This window comes from Lytechinus variegatus, chromosome 10 (genome assembly GCF_018143015.1).
Source record: "Lytechinus variegatus isolate NC3 chromosome 10, Lvar_3.0, whole genome shotgun sequence".
In the NCBI taxonomy this organism is placed as follows: Eukaryota; Metazoa; Echinodermata; class Echinoidea; order Temnopleuroida; family Toxopneustidae; genus Lytechinus; species Lytechinus variegatus.
In genome coordinates, this window is record NC_054749.1 from 15,830,986 (window position 1) to 15,857,532 (window position 26,547).

Genomic DNA, 26,547 nt, shown 5'->3' on the forward strand with positions numbered 1-26,547 from the left:
TACACACAGGAATTACATCATATATTGGCAGATAGTTTTAACTATACACATAATATGTTTTGGCATTTTGTATTACCTCTCCATACCAATCTCTAACATCTACAAATATAATAATTCCTATCATGATTCTCTCTCAAAGTCTGAAGTTGCTATTACAAGGTACTTTTCAGATTCTATAAAATTTATCTTTCTAAAATCTCTTTTGTGGCACTCTTTTGAACCACAAACCTGCAATATTCTGGCCAATGCAGCAGCCGTGCACTACCTGCAGAAGACGACAGTAGTATAGTAGACAAAATTTTCAAGAAGTAAATACCTAATATACTTAATTATTGTGTTTTTGATGACAAAAAAGATTTGAAATTGTAATTATTTTTATAATTCCAAGCTACGATGGTGAATTAAGCTCATAGGAAACTTGATTTTCAAATTGTAATTTGATCAGGTATATATCGATAGGTGACACAACATTTGCTCCGATCTCATCTCAGAGTTGGGATTGTAATAAAAGTTTTTTTTCTATTTAGAGCTATGTAGAGATAAGGATTAGGGTATATCTAGGGCCTTTTCACACGTGAATCTTGAATCATCATTGTAATGATGATTGCTATTGTAATTGTGACTCTGATTAGCGATCGTGATTCTAATCATGTACTAGTTTGGTTTCACATGTGCTAAATATTCGTCATTAGCCTTATGTTTCACTGAAATCATAATTCAAATTACGATTTTTTTTTCTGTGTGAAAGGGCGGTTATTTTCGGAGGCTAGGCTTCATGTTTGGCATGACGTGCAGATTTTCCACAAAAGCCAGAGCAAATGTCATGGAACCATGTCAAATATGATAGTCGAGTAGTAGTTCCATCTACCTGATTTGTTATGGTGCGTATGAAGTGCTGAATATAATTATTTTAGAAAAAGAAGTATTCACTCTTAATTCGATGGATTCACAATATGGTGCGCCATCTCTCCGTTGCAATGAACAGGACAAATTTGTAACTTTGGGGTCGACATCATGCGCAGGCAGCGCACATGTAGTGTAATGTGACTGTGATACTTCAGAAATGACAACGACTGTGATGCTTCAAAAATGAAAAAACACATGGCAACAATAAAGAATTCATCAAAAACGGTCTTAATTTTGCAAAGAAATATGCAGGCAAATTTCTCTCTCATCTCCTAGACCCTAGTAAACAGCATATCTTGTCAAGCCGCGTCGGCCAGCGCTGAATAATCGTATGCATGCACTTCAGTACTAGCGCGTGCCACAGATGTTGAACTTTTTCCCATGAGGCACTGCGAATTTCAGCCTGACGATCCGCTGCAAGCGATAGAAGGCGCACCGTATTGTGAATCCACCAAATTCCACTTCATTTCGTGATAAAATCAGCCATCACAATTATAACAGTCATTCTACTGTATAAATGATGAGGTAATATTGATTGTATTTACAAGAACATACTAGATGTGTTAAGAAGAGTTTAAAGGTGTTGTATTTTGTACTACACGTTCATAAAATATCAGTTTTGTTCATTTCCTACACTCTTTATCATTCCAATCTATCATTTCCTTAGTTCACTTTGTACCTTGTCTACAATGTATTTAGTCACTAAAAAACTTAAATAGTTTCTTGTAGTTCATACAATAAAAAATCAAATTCAAATGATCTCTTAATCTACCGATACTCTGACCCACGTTACATCTATGCAATAGAAAAATAAATAAAATTTGCTCTCAGGCTTAAAGGGGAAGTTTATCCTGACAAAAAATTTATTGTAATAGCAGAAAAATAATGAAAGGATATTGCCAAAAGTTTGAAAAAAATCCATCAAAAGAATAAAACAGTTTTGAATTTTAATTATCTGATTTGTGACGTCATATGCGAGTAGCTTTCCTACATATCATATCGTAAAAATCAATGAAATGTCATTTTCTCAGAAAATTGAAAATGGTTTTTACTGTACCAACAGTATAACAAAATACAAATCATTATTCACCCATTCCGAAAATGAAAACGAAAGCAAGTCTTCACAAACCATTTAAAAAAGTGAAATTTATGCATTTTATATTACAAAACACATGGGGAAGCTGCTCATTTTTAATGTCACGAATCCAAAAGTTAAAATTCTAATAACTTTCTTAATCTTTAATGGATTTTACCCAAACCTTAACCGGTAATTTTTATCATTTTTCAGCTTTTTTTTACAACAAACTTTTCTTCAGGGTGAACTTCCCTTTTAACTGTAAAAGTCTGCACTGTATAGCACTGTAAACAAACATAAAATGAAACAAAACACTGAATATTCATGCAGATAGTACAGGAAGCCAGTTTTCATAGATTTTGTTATCAAACATCCATGCATGTTTTGCATATAACGACAATACCTGAAATTCCTTTTTTGACAGGTGCAATAAAAAAACTATTGCCACTAAGGACTGTAAAGGTGAATAATCGATTACTATTACATATATCAAGAACGTGTTGCTCTGAAAAAAAAAACGAATTAGCTCTATCATTTAGATATTTTTGATTGGAGGAAACATAAAGTAGGTATCTTATAACTTACAGTTATAATCAATCTTAAAATCAATTGCATCATTCTAATGTACAATTTTATATATTTTCATAACTGATACTAATCATAATTGATTATATTAGATAGCCAAGACAGTTAGCCAAGCGCGATTGGTCAATTGCGCGTCACGTGATATGATCGAAATCCATGTATTTTCCCAGCCGGTCCACCTTCGATGAAAATATTGACTAACCGGTCCATGAATATATTTTTAGGTGTATGGCGCCCTCTTGTGGATTAGATGTAACCATGAATTATCGGCCTGCCTTGGACCTGGACTGGGCTCGAACTTAGATTTAGATCTAGGGCTAGGCCTAAACAAAGTTGATTTAAATAGAAAAGGGTCATTCACTGCGTTAAGGCTAACGTTACTTAGATATATATAGATCAAGTTCTAATGTTAGATCTATACCAGTTCAATTAATCACTTTGAATATCATAAACATGCTGCACGCATCGTTAGGCCTAACTTTATCTTTATCATTAGAGGCTATCTAATATAACAGATATTGACTGATGGGATGTGTAAAACAAACATTGTTTGGACCACCTAAAGGATTAATATTTTCCCTCGTGATCATATTTTCCCTCAGCGCTGCGCGCTTCGGGAAAATATAACCCCTCGGGAAAATACAAATCCGGCGGTCCAAAGAATGTTTATATTACACACCCCATTAGTCAATATCTGTATAGTATTTTCTCTGCTACAAAAGGTTGCCAATTTGTTTGTTTATACCTTGTAATGTTTGTTTATACCTTGTAATGTTCAAACTTATTCAGACATTTATTCAAACTTTCTGAAACTTTTTGCTGAAATAAACTCCGGGTGGGTGTTTCATAAAGCTGTTCGTAAGGTACGAATGACTTTACGCACGACTGGTGATCCTTTCTTGTGCTATCTGATATCCCTATGTAATTGAGTTATGACCCAAGAAAAGGTTCAAGTCGTGCGTAAAGTCGTTCGTAACTTAACGAACAGCTTTACGAAACACCTACCAGATTCTCTTGGGAGGTTACAAAATACCTTAAAATTAGACTCACATTCCCTTATACATATATTAAACGCTTTTACAAATTAATCAATGTCAATATACATGAAGAGGTAATACTGAAAATACAAAATAAGTGCAGCTTTGTACAAGCTACCGAGTAGAAACAACTGTAATTGCTTCAGAAATCTTTGATTGCAATAAAGAATTAAACGAAAGAAAATACTTTCTTGGTCCAGAAAATCATAGAAAGACAAATGACAGATTAGATTTGCAGGATTGTGTAGCAACATGCATACCGAAATTACAAAGCTTAAATAGTCATTTCCTTTATTTTGTACAATTTGAAAGTATTTCAACGAGTGTCAAGATTGTTAGATTTAGGCAATTTTTCAACCACTTGGGCCAGATTATGATAAAATTCTTAAGAGTACTCACATTTAAATTTCTCTGATTTTTTATATCTTAATAGAGAATCAAATACACATTTAAATATCTTAATTTTCAAATTTACAATTGCTGATTTGTAAGGTTATTTATTGAATAACTTATTGAATAACTTAACAACACACACTGACGTTTTTTGAAGTACTGATTATTCTTCTTAAAGATTCTTTTTCTTCTGTTACATTACATTCCGATGAGTCTTCAATGTGAGAAAGATAATCATTCAATCAACTCTTATTCTCATAGATTGATAAATTGATAAAAATTTACATTTCTTTTCTTTTACATTGGCAAGAGGGAATCTGAACTGCACTTCAGTGTTAAATACAAAAAGCTAAATGAGTTGCCAGGGAAGCTGGAATATTCTGCTTCCATGGCAACTTATAGAATGGGAAAACTCTCCAAACACAACAGAGTACTTATGATGGAACAAATAGGAAATGAAATATTTGTTATCTGGAAAAAATGACTAGAAACTAATGGTTAAGATAAATATGGAATCACTATGTAGTAACATGACAAACATTCATCACAAAAAAAAAATCATATTCAGAACCTTCAAATAAACACAATTTTGACATTCTCTTCATTTAACATGTCAGCATGTTATACATAATTGCACTTGGATCATTCATAAAGACATCAACTAGAAATAATTTACTGTTTCTATGTACATTAACATCAAAGAACTAGAAATCATTGAATTAAATTTGATCAACAGCAAAGAAACAGATTTTTTTAGATTTCAATATTAATTCACATCACATATTCACAAATAACTTCCAAGCCGTTTAATCAACATTTAAGGCTATCGCACACCTTAGGACCCAACTGGTCTGCAACTGATTGAAGGGAAATGTGACATCACAGCTTTTGTTCAGTTTGAATGTCGCGACTGGTTTGGAGACAAATCAAAAGGAAAATCATAAAGGATTTAACATATTCAGTCCTTACAACTGGATCGCAACCTCAATCCAACTTCCAGCCAATCGGACAGCAGAATCGCACTTAAATACTGATGCATACACGCATATATGCAATGCGCATACGCAGTAGTAAGCGTCATTGTCTCAGTTGCTATGGCAAAAAGCAAAAAGCGCATGCATGAATCGCAGGTTAGCATAGTGGGATTGCAAGGTGTGCGGTGTCGAGGCTTCTGACTACCTTGCGATTCATCTCCCCTCACTCAGTCGCAGACCAGTCATAGACCAGTCGGGTCGTAAGGTGTGCGGTGGCCTTTATGCATATTTTTCTTCAAACTAGGTACTGTCTGGTAGCATATAAGCTTGCAAGACATACTTATAATGACAAATAATACGTCCCAACAATATTGTCGTGCATACATTGCGCGCAGGCATGCAAGCGTCCATCAAATCAGGAATCATGAAAACTATCCTGAAGCATATGGGCCCAGATGTTAGGATGTTCAATGTGTGGTTTTATCTGGAGGCCTGTTCACTTGAAATGGTTAGAACAATATTTCACATTGACAACCCTAAATTTCAGAATACTCGAGAATTGTGACATTGGCAGTTTTGCTTAAAATGCTTCATTTTATGGCTATGGGCACTTCTATAAGCAGAATCTTCACCTGAACAGATTCATTTGAAATGCATGATATAACATTGAAAGAGGAAATAAACCGAGGAATATCCATATTACCACTACAACCCAATAAAATCGAATCTTCAACTACATGATGACTTTGATTCTTCAGAAAAAAAAGACAACAGGGCTGTAAATACACAGAAACTATTGCAAAAATACAATTTTGAATACAAGACTTACATATAATGAACAATTAAAGAAACAATTTATGTTCCTTGGCTGTGGAATACAATATTGCTTGCACATGTGAATGATATCAAACAAGGTACATCTTTGGCACAATTAAAAAAAAAGAGATGCATTACTTTGAAATTTTGTTCCTTATCTGTAATTACAATCACATACAAATATCTTTGCCTTTCCATTTGTGGGTGTAAAGTTGTGGAAATAAGCCGACATTTTAGAGAGCCAAAATCTCTGGCAGTGATCTAACAAAGATTGAATGTGTATGTAATACTCTCAATTTAAATGTGGCAAGAAATATCCTATGCATTCACAATGATTGATCGATTCTAATCATGGCAATGATGACCATCTTTTTGGACTTTTACTTCGACATAAGATTAAAATACATAATAAACCTTATCCATAAATTCATAGCACCCTCCCTCAGAGGATATAGTAATATGCATGAACAGAGTTGTCAGAGATGTGCCAGCTGCAGATCACCAATGCATGCAAGGCAGTATCCTCTGCCTCTAAGATGGCGGCACGATGACATCCATATATGGTCTATTGAAAGTTTAGACTGGCTCTCCATATTTCAAGCTGGTGTAGAGCCATGCCTTACTGCACTGTCGTATATCTATGCATGTTTACAAATCATCCCATTACATACCTTTTCTGCTTGAAATCAATTGTTACATGTATTTAACTGAACAGATAAAATGTGGAACATTTGTCATAAAGGATGACATAGTGATGCCATAACATTTAAAAGGGGTACTACGCGCTTAAAATCATCATTATATCTATAAAGTAATGCAAAGGTCAAACATGTATTAAATGTAAATTTTTTTTTCATTCTCTTTCTCTAATACTCTTAAAGCGCCTTGAGCATCTAACAAGATTGAAAGTGCTTTATATAAGTCTATTATCTATTTATCTATTTCACAGAGCAAAATGCTGATGACAAATAACAAAGTTATTGAATTTCAAACTTTAGTAATAATTTGTGAAAACAGTTATATGCATGCTGTCATGATTATAAAATAAGTTGGCTGATGATGCCATTCCCTACTTTCCTTTTTCTTCTGTTATGAAATTAAATCACATTTATTTCAAATTTTCAAAATAAGTGTATGATATGTCAGGTTTGTTACAGAAATACCTTGCAGCAATAAAGATCTTATATATTAAATCAGAAGTCAATTAATTTGTTTTAATTGTGGAGGACAAAATTTAAATAAACATAATTTCATCTAATGAAATACAAAAGAATAAATTGAGATATGACATCATCAGTTTGTTCATTGAATATTCATGCGATCAAGCATAGTACTGTTTCACTGAAAGAATGCAAAGCTTTGAAATGTCATAATTTATGTTATTCCTTGTTCGATTTTCATGAAAATTTCAGTGTTTTGTTTGTCTTTTTTACTTTATCTGTTCAAATAATATCATTTTTATCCTGGAGTACACATTAAATCAATGCATAAAACCTGAATAAACCTATGGCTTTATACCACAGTTTCAAAACCAACTTTGGTGGATGACTGATACGGAAAAAATCTGCCCCTTTAATGAAAAGTCTTCAATCAACACATTGCTATTAAAAAAATGTGAAGGAAAATCACATAATGAAGTGGCAAAAATCTCCCAATGAACAATAAATAAAACTTGTTTAAATCACATTATCATCCAAAGAGTGCATGATAAACATTAATCCTTGTTTGGGAAGTGAAATTCCTATTGAAAACCCTTTTATCACAAACCTCATGCCTGATACATACTACCCCAGCCATGGTAGACAGCATGGGATGACCCCTATGCTACTCACATGATTCAGTGAGCATTGTCACTAGTCATCCAAAGTCTATGTAAAGACCTTTGCCTTGGCATAAAGAGAATGCCATCTTGTTTTTACTTCACTGAAAACCCCATTATCAAAAACCTTATGCCTGTACTATACTAGGCAGATCCAATGCTCATGAAGTCATATGTTGTAAACATGATTCAATCAGCAAGCTGTCATTGTCGCTCTTACTAGTGAATACCAATGTCTTGCCGTAGAGAGGATGCCATCTTGTTTCTACTTCACTGAAAACCCCATTATCAAAAACCTTATGCTGCCATATGCTGTAACCTGCCTGCCATATGCTAGGCAGATCCTATGCTCATGAGACCCTATGTCATAGACATGATACAGTGAGCACACTGCCATTGACACTCTCACTTGTCTCGCATGGTGTATGTAAAGACCTTTATCCTGACATAAAGAGGATGTCATCTGATTTCTACTCTATTGAAAACCACATTATCAAAAACCTTATGCCTGATATTTACGGTACGGCCCTATGCTAGGCAGATCCTATGCTCATGAAGCCCTACGTCGAAAACATGATTTAATCTGCAAACTGTCATTGTCACTCGTACTGGTGAAGACCAATGTCTTGCCATAGAGAGGATGCCATCTTGTTTCCACTTCATTGAAAACCCATTATAAAAAAACTTATGCCTGATACATACTGCCCTATACTAGACAGATCCTATGCTTATGAAACCCTATGTCATACACATGATTCAGTGAGCACACTGTCATTGTCACTCTCACTGGTCTCCCATGGTTTATGTAAAGTCCTTTGTCTCTGTGGCCCTGCAACTCCTCGAACAAATGGTCTGGAGTTTGTTGAAAAGCCTGCACTCTCATCTATCAAGAGGGAAAAACATGTAACGAGAGTAAGAAGCACAATGGAATAGAGAATGTGTTTAAGATTAAATCAACAAATAAAATGTATCGATTTAGATATACCCGATGAGAGACACTATCATAGATTCATTCCATCAACATGTGCTATTTCAGAACAAAATCATGATCTAAAAAAGGAAGGGGAACTCATCTCGACTTCATTGGTGACCAAACAGTACACAATGAAGATCATATAAGTTTTTTTAGAATACCTTACACTTAAGCTACTTGTATACCCATGCAAGTTCATCTGAAAGGGGTATTAATTAATGACGGTGTGAACTTAATTATCATCTTCTCCAAGATCTCTTGACTCATGCCATGAGCTTTGACATGTGGTCAGCCCACACTACTGTTCATCCTAATAATGACACTTACTGTTGATAACCCACATTATTACCTAAAGCTAAATCAATGAAAAAAAAATACTGCTTTGGAGTAGCCATCACTTACCATCTTCTAAGAGGTCTCTTGACCCATGCCACGACCTTTGACCTGGGGTCAACCTGCCACTGTTCTTTGCCCTAGTACTGACACTGTCCACAGCATCCACTCCATTGTGGTTATACCACTCCGGTAGGTCAACCCTCTGAGGGTCTACCCTGCCAGCCCTGCCTGATTGGCCAGTGGGGGCAGGGTGGGGTGGAGGGCCAGATCCCCATGCGCTTGAGGGTGGGGTCTCTGTCATAGGTGAGCTCCCATCGTGGGATGAAGCACCGGATGAGAAGACACTGTCCTGGAGGAGAAAGAAGCAAACAAAGTTCAAGAACATCTGAAATATTTCAGTGAACTCACTCATTGACTACTGAATTCTGTCATTACAGACGTGATAAGGGACCAAACACTTCCAGAATGCAATGAATTAAATATTGTTTGCATTTGATAATAACAATAATAATAATAATGATGATGATGATGATAATGATGATAATAATAAATAAATGAAAAAAAATAGGATTTGTATAGCACACATATCCACCTTGCAAGGTGCTCAAGGTGCTCCTATATTACCCCGGCTAAGCTGGTGCACAGTTTTTTGAGGAATTATTTCCTGCCAGTACCCATTTACCTCACTTGGGTTGAGTGCAGCACAATGTGGGTAAATTTCTTGCTGAAGGAAAACAAGCCGTGGCTTGAAATCGAACCCACAACCTTCAGATTGAAAGACAAAGAGTCTTTACCACTTTTAGACCAGGGGGGTGTTTCACAAAGATTTAAGTATGACTTAGGTCGCACTTAAATGTCGACGCGTACATTATTATGCAACGCGCAATCTTATTGATCAATACGCAGTAGTGCGCGTCCTCTTGGCAAGATCTGACCAATGCTGTCATGCCTTTTATACTGCGCGCAACTAGACATTTAAGTGCGACTCTAAGTCATACTTAAATCTTTGTGAAACACCCCCCAGGACACCTCCATACAATACAGGTAATACGACTGATGCTAATACTACTTTTACTACTTATACTACAACTACCACTAATAACAAATATAATGATAATTCATAATGTTTCATTCACTCGAGGTAGCCACTTCTGTTACATGTACTTCCAAGTTTCATGAAAAAGGACAGAATTCTAAAGACATGATGATATAAAACTAGCACATCAATGATGTGGAGCTCATCCGGCATCTCGCAACAAATTTAACACAATTTTAATTTCAGCCCAGTTGAAACTGTAGTGAATTATATTGGTGACATAAATTGAGGATATAGAATTGAAATTGATGAAGAAATTACATAGAAGCATTTTTTGTGATCTATGAAAGAATTTCTTATAAATTAAGCATAAATAATTTTCTAGTCAAAATTTCCTAACTCTGTGTAGAACCTTGGTGAACCTCATGTACATGTAGCTGTCAGATGGAACAAAAATAAAATCAATCAACAAATAAGTTTTTTTTGTGAGTTTTGAAAATATATGAATAAATTAGCATATTTACATTTAAAATTCTTTGTCGAAATTTAGTATCACCACCTAGTGCTATCATAAAAAGCAAACAGAACTGAAATCGGACTTGAAATGGCGAAGAAAAGCATTTTGAAATTGTGGACGGACGACAGACGACGGACGCCACGGCATAAGCTCATTTGGCCCTTTGGGCCGGATGAGCTCAAAACACTCTAGGTAAAGATTTTGTTGTTGACAATGCTACTGCTGTAGCTTCCAACAGCCAAAAGTAGTAAAACAAATGCCTCTCTCACTTTTTCTATGGAGGCGAAAGTCATATACAAGTAAACATGCATTATTCAATCTAGAATGTGAGCTTTCTTTAATCCAAGGAATTGAATATTCAGGATTACATCTATCAACAAAATTGTTCTTCCTATATATCTGAAGTGAGTTAATTGTTTTCCTAATGAAGACAGGGCCAGCAAGTGTTTCACAGAGTTTTAAGTCTGACTAAAACGCACTTCGATTCCAAGTTCTATGTAGTATATAACAAGTCATCTCATCAGTCAGATAAGGGAACTGTTCTATCACATATTAATTTCTGAGATTACAAGTATCATGTGTGTGTTGGCACAGTGCCTGGCATTAAGTAGGAAGCACGACTTTCAGACACTTAGGCCCATATTCTGAACTCTGGTTCAACTATGGTATAAAGTTGTGGTTTGTTTATGGGAAGCCAAATGTGGCATCAATCTAAGGAACTGATTGAAAAATTTATCATCACATTTGGCATCCAAATCATGAAGAAGTTTCTCGAAATACAATAGTTTTCTACTTTTCTTCCTCATTAAACCATTGGACATGAGAAGAATTAAAGTGTAAAGAAATCGCCACTCATAGCTTCTGATAATTTTAGTCCAGACTTAGAACATGACCTAAGTTAAACCCGACTTCAGAATGAGGGCCTTTGTGAGCTGAACCTCGCCCCCTTTCCCTGAAGTTTACCGCTAACCTACCTGTCCTGACGACGTATTACTACACTGTCTGGCGTACGCTGGTAACTTGTAAACCCAATGATCCGAGCTGGTGGACGACATGGAGCAATCTGTGCTGGTACTACCGGTGGTCTGGGTGCGCCGGTGGTAGAAGAGCAGGTATGCCCCCTTGTTTACCAAGCGTTCTTCCGGTACAGGCACCACCTTGGCGTCGTCAAAATGGTACCACTGGCCATCCAGGGAGTTCTTGCAGTATGCTACAAAATTGTAATGTAGTAAAGAATAGTATGATCAGAGAAGCTTCTACATTTAATTTGCGAAGGATTTTGATTTTTTTTAAAAATATTAATACTAATGACAATTGTATTAGTAATAGGCATTTACATAAAGTGACAATTACTCTTGGTTTTATAGATTTTCTTAGGAAATTGGTGTTTACTGCAACTAAATGAAATAAGCAATTTAAAGAAAACTTTAAAATCACATTTTTTGAGACAAATTCTGTTGAAGTCAAAATATCGATTTCACGAGTATAAATGCCTGTATCCCATCTAAGCCACTTTAAATCTATTTGATTTGTGCATGAAGACAATCAAACAAATAAATCAATTTATCAGTTCAATTAATTATTCTTGCGATTGTGATCAAGTTAGGGTTTTCATCTTGAAAGGGGGACCTGATAAACGCCCACCTGTGTAATGTCCACCAGTTAAACTGCCAGAGTGGTTGCACACTGCATAGAGATCATATACATTATCACCAATCAATGTAGATGACCTCCGTCGACCTCCTGGCTGTTTCCATGGTGACCAAGCTGTCAATGAGTTCAGAAGTGCTGCCTAAAAGGGGATGGATATTGGTTAACATTGTCAATTATTTGGAATGTAATTTGAAGATTTAGAAGGGTATTGCTATCTTCATCATCATGATCACCATAATCATCATGATCACCATAATCACCTCCATCACCACCATGACCACCACCACCACCATCATCATCATCACCATCACCACGATTGTCATCACCATCATCATTGTCATAACCATCACCTTGATCCCCTAAATCATCATAGTTCATCACCATCATCAGAATCATCCCGTCATCAAACTTGTCATCATTACTACCACATCATCATAACGATCATCTTCATCATCATCATCATCATCGTCATCATCACCATCCTGACCAGTGTCATCTTTGTCATCATTATCTTCTTCTTCTTCTCCTCCTATTCTTCACCCGCCTCATCATCATCCTCATTGTCACCTTTGTTGTTATCATCATCACCACCATCAAAATTATCTTCATCAGCAGCACCATCACTGCCCTCACTACCACTAAATACCGTCAACATAAGCATAACCCGGGGGGGGGGGGCACTTCCATTGACGAGTGGATACCATGCGTGACCATGGGGTCTCGAAAAGTACCCGAAACACGTATTTTCCATATTCTGAAAATGCACCCCGTAACAAGTATTGGCGTGTGAAACCCTACCCTTAAGAAGTATTGGAAACAAAACGATACTATTGGCAAGTATTCCCTGAATTGAACCCCTAAACAAGTACAGCGATATTTCAACTCTTATGTTACGGACGTCGGTTGTCGGTTTTACCTTTTCCTACATCATTGGGTTAAGTACAGCCACATCCCTACACTTCGCTCAAATCATACTCTAAACACGTAGTGTTGACTCTTGGGGCAAAAGTACACCCCTATTACGTTATGTGCCCTATCTTGAAAAAGACATCCTTTTTACGTGTTTTTTTGGGTCGCGAATGGTATCCGCTCTTCAATGTAAGTGCCCCCCCCCCCCCGGAATCATAACCACCACCACCACCATCATCATAATCATCACTGACATGCCATCACCATTTATCATTATCTAAGGTTGGATCATGTGACCTACCTGTGAGTTGCCATTGGTTGGTAGACCCTGAGACATTCTCCTATGTTCTATATACTGACCCATGTTCAGATTATGAATAGGAAAATCCACCTGAGTTGATAGTTTGGTTCTTGCTGCTCCAACCTGAAGAAGAAATAAAAAAAAATCAAAATCATTTTACATGTAGTTGCTCATAAAAAATTGATAAATTCAAACAAATGCCATCAGTACTTTTGTTTGAATCTATAAATTTATACAAAGAGTCATACTCAGTAAGATATTAATAATAAAATGGACATTGGAAGTACATGGATGAGAGGAACAGCAATATTGGAACAATGGTTGCAATTAGCTGATCCTGTAACATTATACATAGAATGAATAATACCCCCCCAAAAAAAGTAACTTAAGAGCAATATGAAAATTGTATCTATGGGGATCGAAATTGATAGAAAATCATGTTTTCTGTAACTCAATATAAATTTACCAGTCTGATTCAGAAAGGCGGTTCTCAAGAGACATTACACAGATGAACTGCTTTGAAGAAAAAAAAAGAAAAGGAAAGAAAAGGAGGAGTATGTTTGATAGAATCAAGTTGTGTGCTCTGCATTTTCAAGCTACCACATGGTTAACTCCTTATGAAGATGGCGATTTGTAAAAAAAAAATCTGAATTAATAAAAGACCTTGGCCATAATTCACTGACTCTCACTTACTGTATTGCTATTTATTATGTCTGTATTATGAATATGGACCACAGAATCAAAGAGCAAATGCAGTTGATATACAAAATAGGGGCCCAATTTCTTTGGTTCAAGTATGTTATATCAACCAGAGTCAACCAAAGAAATACTTCACTGATGACAGTAGTTGCTTGTCAAGGGTAGATTTGAATTGAACATTTATGATTCATCTCTCCTACACATAAGACATTTAAAAAGTGTTAAGCGCAGTATTTCCTCTAGCGCTTCCACCGATTATACCAGCTTTAGCAAGAAATTTCTTCTGACAAGGTACAAGTGGCAAATAGAGATAAATGTCTCACCAAATGACATGACCACTGGGTGATTTCATGTCCAGTGTTGGCCTTGGTGTTGAAATTTGGATTGCTTCCCCTAGCTCCGAAACTTATTCAGAGTTTGTAAAACTGATCCAGATCACATTATTGACGTCTCAACAACTAGTGAGTGACTTTTCAGGACCATCTTCATTTTACGTTTGGTGTTATACTCATGTAAAATTGACCTAACACCAACACCAAAAGGTCAACACCGTACTTGAAATCACCCACTGTGTTGGGTTTTGAACTCTGGACCTTGTGACATGCAGTCCAGAGACTTATCCACTCAACAATAACCCATCTCCATCTTATTGATGCCAGATAAAATATTGATATTACCTGTTTGAATCTCTTGAGATGAAGGATGAGAACCTCCGGTAAAGACCATAGAGTGAGTTTCTTTGTTCCTTGTTGAAGGCGTTTACAATGAGGGCAGTGCCAGGCATTATCCTCACCAAGCTGTACGATACATTGAACAAAATAATCAGTAATATACAGAAAAGGATGATAATAAAAATAATTCAGAGTTATCATCTTCGTTATTGTTGCAGGTTCAATCCTCTACATCACCACCACCAACACCACCAAACTCACTACTACCATGACCATTACCATTATTGGATCTTAAAACCACCACAATCATCATCATCAATATCACCACCACCACCACCACCACCACCATCATCATCATCATTATCAACCATCATCTTCATCATCATCATCATCACTATCATCATCACCATCATCATCATCATCATCACTATCATCATCATCATCATCATCATCACTGTCATCATCATCATCACTATCATCCACCACGAACACCAACATCATCACGAGAACAAACCCAATATATCCTTACTTTTTCTTCCTGTGTATAGAGGTCGATACAATCAAAGAGTGATGCCCTGACCGGCTGCTGATGAGATGTTCTCTCCCTCTGAACGCTCTCATGTTCCTCAATGAAGATACTCATCGCTCTAGGACAAAACCTATCAAAATCAATTTTTGAAAATAAAAAACAAGAGTAAAAATGTTATTTCGACAAGCCTCACTAATTCTTAATGCATAAATCATTGAACAGGATATTTTATTAAGAAGCAAAGAATGTTAAAATTCAATCATCTATAAACCAAAAATACCTAGTGCTTCTTCCTTTCCTCTTCATCCTAAATACAAGTGTATCTAAAGAAATTGATCATTAGAAATTTATTACATTACGCTCCATCCATACAATCAAAGCTTTTAAAAACAAATTCAGATGAAACAGGTGTTTTTTTTGCATTTATGAAAATAATCAAAGATAAATATACATGTCAAATACGAAACAAGTCTACTATAACATTCATGTTTTAAATGTAGCTTTACTATAAAGATCTGGGGCCCATCTTACAAAGAGTTGCGAGTGATCTGATCAATTGCAACCATGGATGGCCTGCAACGTCAACATATAAAATGCATGTTTGTTAAAAAAAATTTCTAGATATGATGATTACTTATAAATCCATTGATATCTTGACAATTTGCTGTGTTCTCCTTTGTTTACAAAGGAGAACACAGCATTTTGCAAATTTCCTGCAGAAAGTTATGACACTGTTGGATTTCATAGTTACGACAGATTGGATCAATTGTATCTCTTTGTAAGACGAGGCCCAGGAATCCTGCTAATACTACAAGGTGCATTGCATCTTTATTTTACAGCAATTTTTTCTGTATTATGTTATTTTGTTTGGGATGAAATTTGACAATTGGTTATGAACATCTGCCTGAAGGATTCCTGCAGGAAAGATGTGCCCATGTTTACTTTACCATCACTTTTATTTAGCACTAGGGTTGATTGTCATCATAAATGATTGTGATATCGATTTAAAATGCCTAGACTCAAAATGAAAAAAAATGCCAAAATTGATATTATGTTTCTGTAACATAAATGTTATTCAACCGTCAACACAACAGTCACATACATCTCCAGGGAGAAATACCCGTCTCATTCTTCAAATATCTTTAGAAAACGCAAAGCAAATTGACTTCTCGCCTCATCCTTGAGTTGATTCAGAAATCAATCTTTAGAATTTGATAATCTCATGTCTATCACACCAAGGCCGGTAATACTTCCTGACTGACTGCCATTTTCTTTTCATCTCCATCAAGATTTTGCCTTGCTTAACGCTGCTATCGATTCATTATTGTGATACCTTTGATTTCATTAACCCAGTGAGTGCCGGATAGCAATAACTCTATATGCTAATACTTAACTATTTTCTAGTCTGAACACCTTCCAAAAAATAGTGTCAATACTGTACATGCCAAAACATTACATCAAAATACTTTCAAACTGTGAATTCCCAGATATCCTCTTCCGTACTGTACATACATTATAATACCAAATACAGATTTTCAAGATAATAATGACAGGGTTTAACTTTTGTGTCACTTTAAATTATAGCATTAAACTTTATTCCTAAATTGTAATTGTCTAAGGAAAAACTATAATTTAGGCTTTTCATAGAGGGGAAAACCAACTTTATTTCCAGAATGAAAGGGCCTTATCATTATGAAAACATACCAAAGGCTGATTCACACAAGCAAATTTCTCTACAGATTTTGTTTCAATTCTGCATATTGTATACAAAATTTCCTATCATCTGAAGAGGGCATGACATTCACTGGCTGGATGATAAGCAAACAAGAAACCATAAAATACATTTCAATGATATTTCATTTCAATGTCTTTCTCAAGTATTATCAAATGAAGGGTTACTTGGAGAGCAAAGCTTGAAGTAAAGATGCACACAAATCATATCTACTAGGCACTCCAATTACTCTTGGATGATGCACATGAATATAACTTTCCAAGGAATGTGTGCAAAGACCGTCAAAATTATTTGTGTATAAAATTTTTCATTCTCTGTACTCAATTTCATATTTACTCAATGTAAGTTTAGAAAAGAAAAGCCTAACTATCATTCCCATCTTTCCTTCATTAAGGTGAAGTATAAATCTGAATATCTTATTGTTGCAATTAACATGATAAGATTATACAGCACTTGTTTGTTTTTGTTTATCTACCTCATATAAGCCTGTATTTGTACCTTGTGAGTTAAGCTTTGAGTACCCAATAAAAAAAGTATAAATATTACAAAATCATATCAGCCATCAAAAAAATATATCGTTCTCCTCTGAATCTTTCCTCATTTCATCCTAATCACCTTTGTAATACGCATGTCAATTTCCTCTCTTGGGTTCTCTACCCGGTGCTAAAAAAGTTCAAAAGATTTGTTATTTAAGACTTTAAACACTTGTTTAAAATGTTTAAACAACTACTGTCTGTGCAATTCACATAGTAAACAGCGTTGTTTGAATTATTTTTAACAGTGTATAGATGCAAAATTAACTTTTTTTTTAATATTTTCATGGCATGAGTTAGTGCTACTTGGAAATAAAATCTTTAATACATGTTTCTACTTTCAGAATTCTTAATTTATGTTTGTTTATGAAATCCTATTTACATCTATAATGACCAGTGAAAATTAAAAAGTCAAACTTTATAACTGAGAGCCATAGCACAGGAATATATACAGAGTATTCAAGAAATAAAAGGAAAATCAGATTCTTAGTAATTTTTCCAAGTTAAAGCATAGGCAAATGATTCATTACAATCCATAGATAAACATAGTTTGAAAATAATATAAAGTATATATATCTGATTAAAAAAAACAACAACCAATAATATAACAAAAAATATGTCAACTATGCAACAGTCATTCAGTGAAATAAAGTTCAATCAATCATTGTTCCGTGAATATTCACAACGTATCTCAAGCCTAAAATTAGGCTGATAATAAAACACATGTATGCCTATATATAACTTGTCATATTGTTCTTAGTACTTACTGCAGATTGGTGCTATAATCTGTAGCTCCAACAGATTAGCACAATGTCTGAAAAGATCTACTTGCGACTTTGTTGTTTGTTGAATGTATTTACAGACACACTCAAGTTTTACCTACATGTAAATTATGCAATGACTGCTCCAATACCTGACTCTTCAGAATGTAGGTTTGTTTTGATTGCTAATCATACAAATGATTGAAATGCCATTGCTACCTTAAAAGTTTTCTAAGAAATATAAAAAACATTTTACCTAAGTACATTTAAGTATAGGAAAATGCCATTACTCATACTGTAAAATGCAAAGTCTCTCTTTGTAAAAATGGGATTAGAGTCTCAAGAAATTCAACAACTTTTTTTTTAAAGATAACACAAATTTTAGGGTTTCTTACTAGCATACGAGCACGGTCACTAGTGATGACTATAGCAGAAGCAATACCAGTGGTAGAAATCACTGCAGCAGTGGCAGTAGTATTTACCAAAAGTGTATTTTTGATTTAATATGAACAGGACATGGTAACTCAGTGGTAGATCACCAGCCTCATGTATGGGAGGTTTATATAGGTATGATCCTTGGTTGAGCCATACTAAAAACTTTAAAATGGAAACTTCTTCCTTCTTTTCTGGCGCTCAACGTTTTAGAACAGAAAAAAAGTAATACATTATTACATTCCCTGGGTGAAGAGTCCTGGGGGTGTTTCAAAAAGATTAAAGTATGACTTAAGAGTCGCACTTAAATGCCTAGTTGCATGCGGTTTAAAAGGCATTACCGCATTGGTCAGATAACGCAAAGAGACGCGCACTACTGCGCATTGATCAATTAGATTGCACGTTGCACTTCAGATATGTGTCGGCATTTAAGTGCCATTTTATTCATTGTACTTTTATCTTTGTGAAACACCCCCCGGAAGTGGCTACCCCGGGTATTAAAGTAAGAATTATCATCATTATTACGAATAAATGACTGGATACTTGCATGGATCTGAGATCTCGCTCCCATTCTACAATCGCTTTCACATGAGGGGGTCCTCCTTCTTCGCCGGTTCCTTGTAACATTCTGTGAAACAAAGAAAATGAATAACAATAGCAATAATAATAATATGCAATATTCATGTAGTGCTTAATACAGTGTTTCTAAGTGCTGCATACTATCACCCTAGCTACCCCTGAATGGGCGCTCAAGTATTTAAATGAGAATGAACTCTTTGGAACAAGACAGCTTATGTGAAAACAGAAAAATTAAAGAAACAGATCAACAAAAGTTTGAGAAAAATTAGATGAATGATGAGAAAGTTATGAGCATTTGAATATTGCGATCACTAATGCTATGGAGATGCTCACATTGGCAATGTGACAAAGATGTGTGATGTCACTTGTGAACAACTCTCCCCATTACTTGGTATATATTTCACTTAAACTGCCTCTTTTTTCACATCTACCAGTAGAGCATATATTCTTTCTATAGGAGGGCATGTAATACAGATTGTTAAAGAATACATCATGGATAAAGAGTTTGCATCACTATAAGAAAAAGCAAAAAAAAGAGACATTTTTGGGGTATTTTATAGGCCATCAAACTGATCAAAGGGAAAGTTGTTCACATGTGACATCACACATCCTTGTCGCATTGCCAATGGGAGGATCTTCATAGCATAATAATGATTGCAATATTCAAATGCTCATAACTTTCTCATTATTTGTCTGATTTTTGTCAACATTTCTTTGTTCTTATACTTTGATTTTTCTGTTTTGACACAAGCCTACTTGTTCCAAAGGTTTCATTAAGGTTCCTTTAAGGAATTCATCTCTTAAAAAAAGGAGATGCAAGTAAAACATTGGAGAAAGTGAAAAGTTCATCTTCCTGGAGTGACCCATGTGCATAAAAGATTCATCAACCCATGATATATTGATTTTCACATCCTGACATGTACTGAATAGGCTGGACATGGATGACTTCCAACACAGATTATTATACAGTATGCATAATTCATAGCAATATCCAGTTAAAAAAATAGAGATCTCTCTCCTTGTACATACATGTGCATCTTTGCCAATGTCTATGTCTCCTTCTCAAGTGGCTGTCTCTTTTGTGTTCTTTTCTTCTATGTTTGCTTTTCTCTCTCTCTCTCTTTCATCTGAACTAAGGACCTATTTTTCCCAGCAATTTTGTAGATAATGTGTGACACACTATTAAGGTTGGCGCCTCGAAATGAATTTTTTATATATAAATGGCGCTATACTTGCACAAATGTCGTGCATCATCATCTTTCTTCTCCCCCCTCTGTCTGTCTTTGGAACGTCCCCCTCTCTATACCAAACTCTATCCAATTATGCAAAATTTCATCAACAGAAACATTCAAGTCCCAACTGAAAACTTATTTGTTCCTCTCTCATTAACAGTTTAATAGTGTGTGTTATTCAGGAGAATTCCAAATTCCAATTTTTTTTTGTGTTCCATTTTATTTCAGTTCATGTTTGTGGGTATGTTTATTTTTCTTGAAGCGCCATGGGCACCAAAAGCGGACCTGTGGGCTATAGTAGCCACCACCATTATCATAATTATTATTTCATACATACAGTGTATCTATGTCCGTCTTCCTCTATCACTCGTCCTCTGTTTGCTCTGTGTTCGTCTTTCTTCTTGTATCTCTACCTTACTTCAACCTCTCTCTATTCGACCATCCCCCTCTCTCTTTGTCTCTTTACGTCTTCTTTCTTTGTCTCTTTACGTCTTCTCTCTTTCTGTATATCTGTCTGTCTCTCTGCCTGTCTGTCTCTCTCTCTCTCTCTGTCTCTCTCTGTATCTCTCCCTCCATCACCTGACCTCCCTCACCTGGTTATTGATGCATTGTGCATAGGTCTGGCCTCTTCAGCTGGAATGTAATGCCTGCTACCCTTGGCATCTATCACTATACCCAGCTGTAGCACAGGCCCCTGAAACAAAACATTAAAAAATAAACAACAATGATTCACTATGTGGCATATAAAATGTAGACCATGAGCAATAAGAGCAAGAGTATAACATTGCACTTTTAAACACGATCCCTATTAACTATTGAATGTGGCTGTAACATCAGTCCCTGAAAAAATGGGAAAAAATATGACAAGCTAAATAACATTATATTTCTTTTTACATGAGAAGGGTGAACAGGAACATGGCCTAGTATAAAAAAACAGAGATGTTAAAACAATACATGTAGATGGGAAAAGTCATGGCAAAATGACAGGATAAAACCAACCAACTTTTTTGTGAGAGCAGAACAGAAAGTTTGTAACTTTGCCTATTAGACCAAATCGATTAGGCTAGAAAAAATGTTAACAAAGGAGAAATTTGATTTTAAAGATTTAAATGAAGTACAAAAAATATATTTTGCATTTTAATCTGGTCAAAAATAAAAAACTTGCTTCAACTTGAGCGAATATTTGTCTTCATGGAATGACAACATATTCAAGCTTACCTGTATTCCCTTCATAACATGTAATACAAGAAATGATTAAATATTGGGTTGGCTTAATGTTGATTTTCAAACTTAAACAGCAACATGAACATGATTGGAAACGCAGTTAAAAAACATAGAACACAAGTACGATCAGTGGTGCACCGTTCAGTGTCAAAAATAATGAGCGGATTTGCACTGATCATCTTCAAATTTCCTACTCTCGTTAGCGCAGATTATTATATTGTCCAATTTGACCCATGACAAGAAAGGTCAATTCTGAAGTATGCTTGTGTAGGCTTCCACACTGCGAGAGGAAATTTAAAGACGTTTCAAAACTCAATGGTGTTCAGTGTCGCACTTCGCCTTTACGATGCTGAAGGTCGTAAAATTAGAGGTGATCGTGTTTCCAAATTTACCCATTTTTTGGCATTGAAATTTTCCTCCGAATCGCAATCTGAAAGATGTTTACGTTTATGACCGTGAATGGGGGCATTGGACACACTGTTTGTTTCTCCTTTTGTCCTCGTTTTATAATTGTTTTTAATCAAAATTCATGTTGCCATTTAAATGTGAAAATCAACACAACCACAAACACTACATTCAAATTGGCGTATGAAACTAGACAATCATACATATGAATTATGATACATACAAGAGACATAGTAAGCAAATTTCTTGGAAAAATGATTTAGAGAGAAGATAGAGAGAGGGGAAGGGGGTATACTTGGATGAGATGAGAATTATTACCAGTGCATTTCATTATTGCCTCCCATGAGTCATGCCAAATGTTTACAGAGAAGCACACTAAATGAAAGTGAAATCGGGAACAGTCCCATAATGCTTCAAGGCTTTTCTTGATTGTTTTTCATTTACAAAACTTAGTTTGCTCTTTCCTGATCAGCGTTACACCCAGTGTACAGTCCTGTATTTAGAGTTGGTTGGGTTTACTTTATCATCTGCTTTCTGTTCTGTACACTTATTTTCTTGCATTCCATTTCCTTTTTCTTCTTCCTGATACATATCTCCTTTCACACGGTGATAAAATCATAATTTGAATGATGATTCCAGTGAAAAATAAGGCTAATGACAATTTTTTTGCTCGGGTGAAACCACACTATCACCAATTCAAATTCTACTCCGGAGGTGAATTCCAGTTAAGTTTCACTCAAATTGCGGTACGAATTTAACATGTGAAAGGCTTGACCTCCAAAATATCTTTTAGGGGGCGGAGGTTATAGGTGAATTCAAAGCAGTTTTTGAGTGAGCGTGTGTAAAGTACGATAATTCTAAAGACGAACTGCAATCATCATTACAAAACGGTTACTGTAAAAGCTGTTATTTTCGCGTACAGAATTTTTCGCGAATCGCGGGGGTCCCGACATTTTCGCGGGTTGTTAAATTCGCGATCGGAAGATGTACGATACACTTCCACAGCATTTCAAAGAAGCAAAACTAGTGCAATTCATGTGCAAATCTACACTCCTCAAAATCCCCATGCTGATATGTCTTTTGTACATAAATATGTCTCTGTAAAAACAGTTACAAATTGTGGAAAAAGTGGCTTAAATTTCACTTTTTTAACCTTTAGATCTAAAAATTCATCATGCCACAGGATCTATAGGGTTATGCAATCTTTGGAATTTGTGTTTGGTTCGATTCATTTTTCAAAAAGTTGGTAAAAAGTGCAAAATTGTGGAATTTTGTGAACAAAATGTTCACCTTCAAAATTCTGGTCATGTGACTTATGAATATTAATGAGTATGCAAATAGCTACCAATACGTGTGTATAGAGTCAATCAGATGACAATAAAATCAAATTGTTTCATGGAAATATTACAGTGAGTGTATAAATATTGATAAAATAATGTTAGAAAATAGTTTAGGCCCTGATTTTGTTTGAGAAATTAAAAAAAAGTGAAATTCTAGCTAACTTTTTGAATCACTAACTGTACTTTCTAAGCCTATTTTTTGTACATATAGAGGTGCAATTCTCCATTTTCTCAATATGCAGGATGTTTTCAAAAGCAAAGCTTTGCTGTTGGGGGCATTGGCGTTGATTGAGAAATGTGTCAATATTTTCGCGTGTTGTTAAATTCGCGGCCGATCGGCAATTCGCGAAATCCGCGAAAATAAAACCCCCGCGAAAATAACAGCTCCTACAGTATTCAAGATTCACATGTGACAAAGCCCATACATGTAGCAAACTTGAAACTTTTAAATCATTGAAAAGGGGTATATACTGAGTATTATACTGTAGTATTACTTAGGATACCAGTCTTATAAAAGAAACATGAGTTTTTGATCATTCATGGATTATCTAAGAAAATTTGAATTTGAATTTTTGGTTTTCTAGTAGCTCTTATTACTCTCTTTGTAATATGATATCAGAAAGCTACAATATATTACATAGAAAGGTCTATATAAAATCATTTGTTTAGTGCCTTTTCATAGTAATTACAAGCAAGATTATAAATGTTTGTTTAACCTTTAGTATATGTCTACCATTAATGTCTCGACCTATATCATACAAAACAAATATAAAACATTTCCAAAGAATATATTGATGATGTGATTTGTTAGGAGTCACAGGATTCATCCTCCATGTTTGAACTCCAAGATTGAATTTTATCTGAAAGGATGGTACAAAATATGAAATACAGATAAAAAAAATAAAGACCAAGTTTTATCAGATTTAGGTTTCAACTCTCCAAATCTTATTTCTATCAATCTCTAATCACAGTTAAAAGCAATACAAAACAGCAGAGGTATTTGAATAAAGAAAAAAATAAAAGAAAAGGGAAAGAACGAAGGAATGTCATTAATGTCTATGTTTGCTTTCAGCATGACTGAAAAAAAATCAAAGCAAGAATCAAAGTCAAAATGGATAATAGTTAAGGACATTGCTGTATAAACATACATCAAAATTATATTTAAAACAATTAGTTGAATATCTTTAGATAAAATGCTGGTGAAAGCCACCAGAGGCATGCAGACTATCAACTTCCTAGATCTGATTATAAACAAAGCCAATTGTGGTAAGGATCTACATGTATTCCAATCCAATCCAATCCACTGGTCATTTAGTATAGCACCTTGAGCTATAAACTTGAATCTTAAACAGTTATTTTTCATTTCAAGGAACTTGACTTTAAATCCTTTGAGATTTAAAATGAATCTTCAGGATTCAAACTAAATCCAGAATCGATTGATCCCTAACTATGTAGTCCACCTGGATATACATAAAATCCTTGTAATTGAGTGTAGATAATGTAGAGTGTATATAGGGACAGTGATTTTCCAAGGCAGGGTACGGTACGGGCGAGGGTATGATCGAGTGTGATGCAGGCGAGTGCAGTCACGATGTGTGAATTGTCATGATTGTAGCGAAGTAAGATTGTGTTTTGGGGGGTTTGTGGCCATTTAAAATATTTGTATTTCGTTGAGACTTTTGAGTAATTTCTGTTGCTGTTCTGTGTATTTTGAGGAAAAAATATGTTTTCCGTGATTTTCCATTAGAAATGCCACTTTCCGTTTCAAATTCTGTGAATTCTGTCCGTTTTCCACGATTCGGGAAATCACTGTCCCTACGTATACACTGATATTTCCTAGTGAGAATAGGGGGTGAGTGATGTGAGTGGAAGCAATACCTTTCTTTCAGCAGCCATTGTTCAATAATAGAGTGAGATGAATTGGGTACTGTCCCTACCAATCATACCCTAATCAGGTGTAGAAATCATTCTATCTTAGTGAGCTATGACTCACTAACATCCCAGACCCAAACTTTAAAGGTCACAGACCACACTCCTGGAAAAGGGATTCGCATGGAAAATGAAGGATAAGTCCCAAGTCTGCAGTATGATGCCATGTAAGGCTTAGCTCAGACCTGCATAAAAAATTATTATTGGGGTCTGAGGTGAATTCCTCTCTAACCTAGACAAAATTTAAAGGTCACAAACACACTCCTGGCAAAGTGATTCACTGGAAAATGAAGGATAAGTGAAAGTCCCAGTCTGATGCCATGTAAGGCTTACATGTAGCCCAGGCCTGTGTTAAAATTATTGTTGGGGTCTGGGGTGAAGTCCTCTCTAACCTAGACAAACTTGAAAGGTCACGAACACACTCCTGGCAAAGGGATTCGCAGGAAAATGAAGGATAAGTCCCAGCCTGCAGTATGATGCCATGCAAGGCTTAGCTCAGACCTGCATGAAAAATTATTATTGGGGTCTGGGGTGAGTTCCTCTCTAACCCAGACAAATTTAAAGGTCACAAACACACTCCTGGCAAAGGGATTCGCGTGGAAAATGAAGGATAAGTCCCAGTCTCCAGTATGATGCCATGTAAGTATGTAGCTCAGGTCACAAACATGCTCCTCGCAAAAGAATTCATCAAAAAAGCAATAAGTACCAAGTCTGCAGACTACATTTAGCATTCTACTGAAAAGTGTTCTGATGCTACATAAGGCTTAGCTCACACCTGCATAAACAATATTATTGGGGTCTGGGGAGAATTCCTTCCTAACCCAGACAAACTTTCAAGGTCATAAACTCTGGCAAAAGAATTCACAAGAATATGAATGATACGACTTAAGGTAAATGTTTTGATGCCATGTTAGGCATAGCTCAGTCCTGCGTTAAGATTGTAGGGAGGTAATGATGATAATATTCCCTTTTATACATGTAAAGTTCTTGACATACTTGGGTGTTGCAATTTTATATTTTATAAAGCTTATCAAAAACTTTCTTGCACTTGTAGACACTGAGACTGAACTTGCTACACTAATTTCACTGTTATTTTACTATTAATGATAGTAAATGCTCTAAAGAAATGGAAATAAGGAGTGAAAAACTTA

General features: G+C 35.5%; 1 protein-coding gene across 2 annotated transcripts in view; it reads right to left on the minus strand.

Moving 5' to 3' along the window:
- Positions 1-7,343: 7,343 nt before the first annotated feature.
- The window catches only part of LOC121422435 (ubiquitin carboxyl-terminal hydrolase 31-like), a 67,816-nt gene continuing 48,612 nt past the window's right edge, over positions 7,344-26,547 (minus strand). Inside the window, exons 5-14 of one of the 2 annotated variants that reach the window (XR_005971166.1) lie at positions 21,092-21,192; positions 19,235-19,315; positions 15,230-15,359; positions 14,707-14,826; positions 13,331-13,453; positions 12,112-12,259; positions 11,442-11,677; positions 8,981-9,263; positions 7,554-8,488; positions 7,344-7,506 (exon numbers count right to left, since the gene is read on the minus strand). Coding sequence is in view for 1 of the 2 variants with exons in the window: in XM_041617471.1 (XP_041473405.1) it covers positions 8,349-8,488; positions 8,981-9,263; positions 11,442-11,677; positions 12,112-12,259; positions 13,331-13,453; positions 14,707-14,826; positions 15,230-15,359; positions 19,235-19,315; positions 21,092-21,192 (1,362 nt within the window). In the remaining variant the exon portion in view is untranslated. Of the gene's footprint in view, positions 8,489-8,980; positions 9,264-11,441; positions 11,678-12,111; positions 12,260-13,330; positions 13,454-14,706; positions 14,827-15,229; positions 15,360-19,234; positions 19,316-21,091; positions 21,193-26,547 lie in introns of both variants that reach the window. The other variant, XM_041617471.1, reaches the window with a different exon arrangement.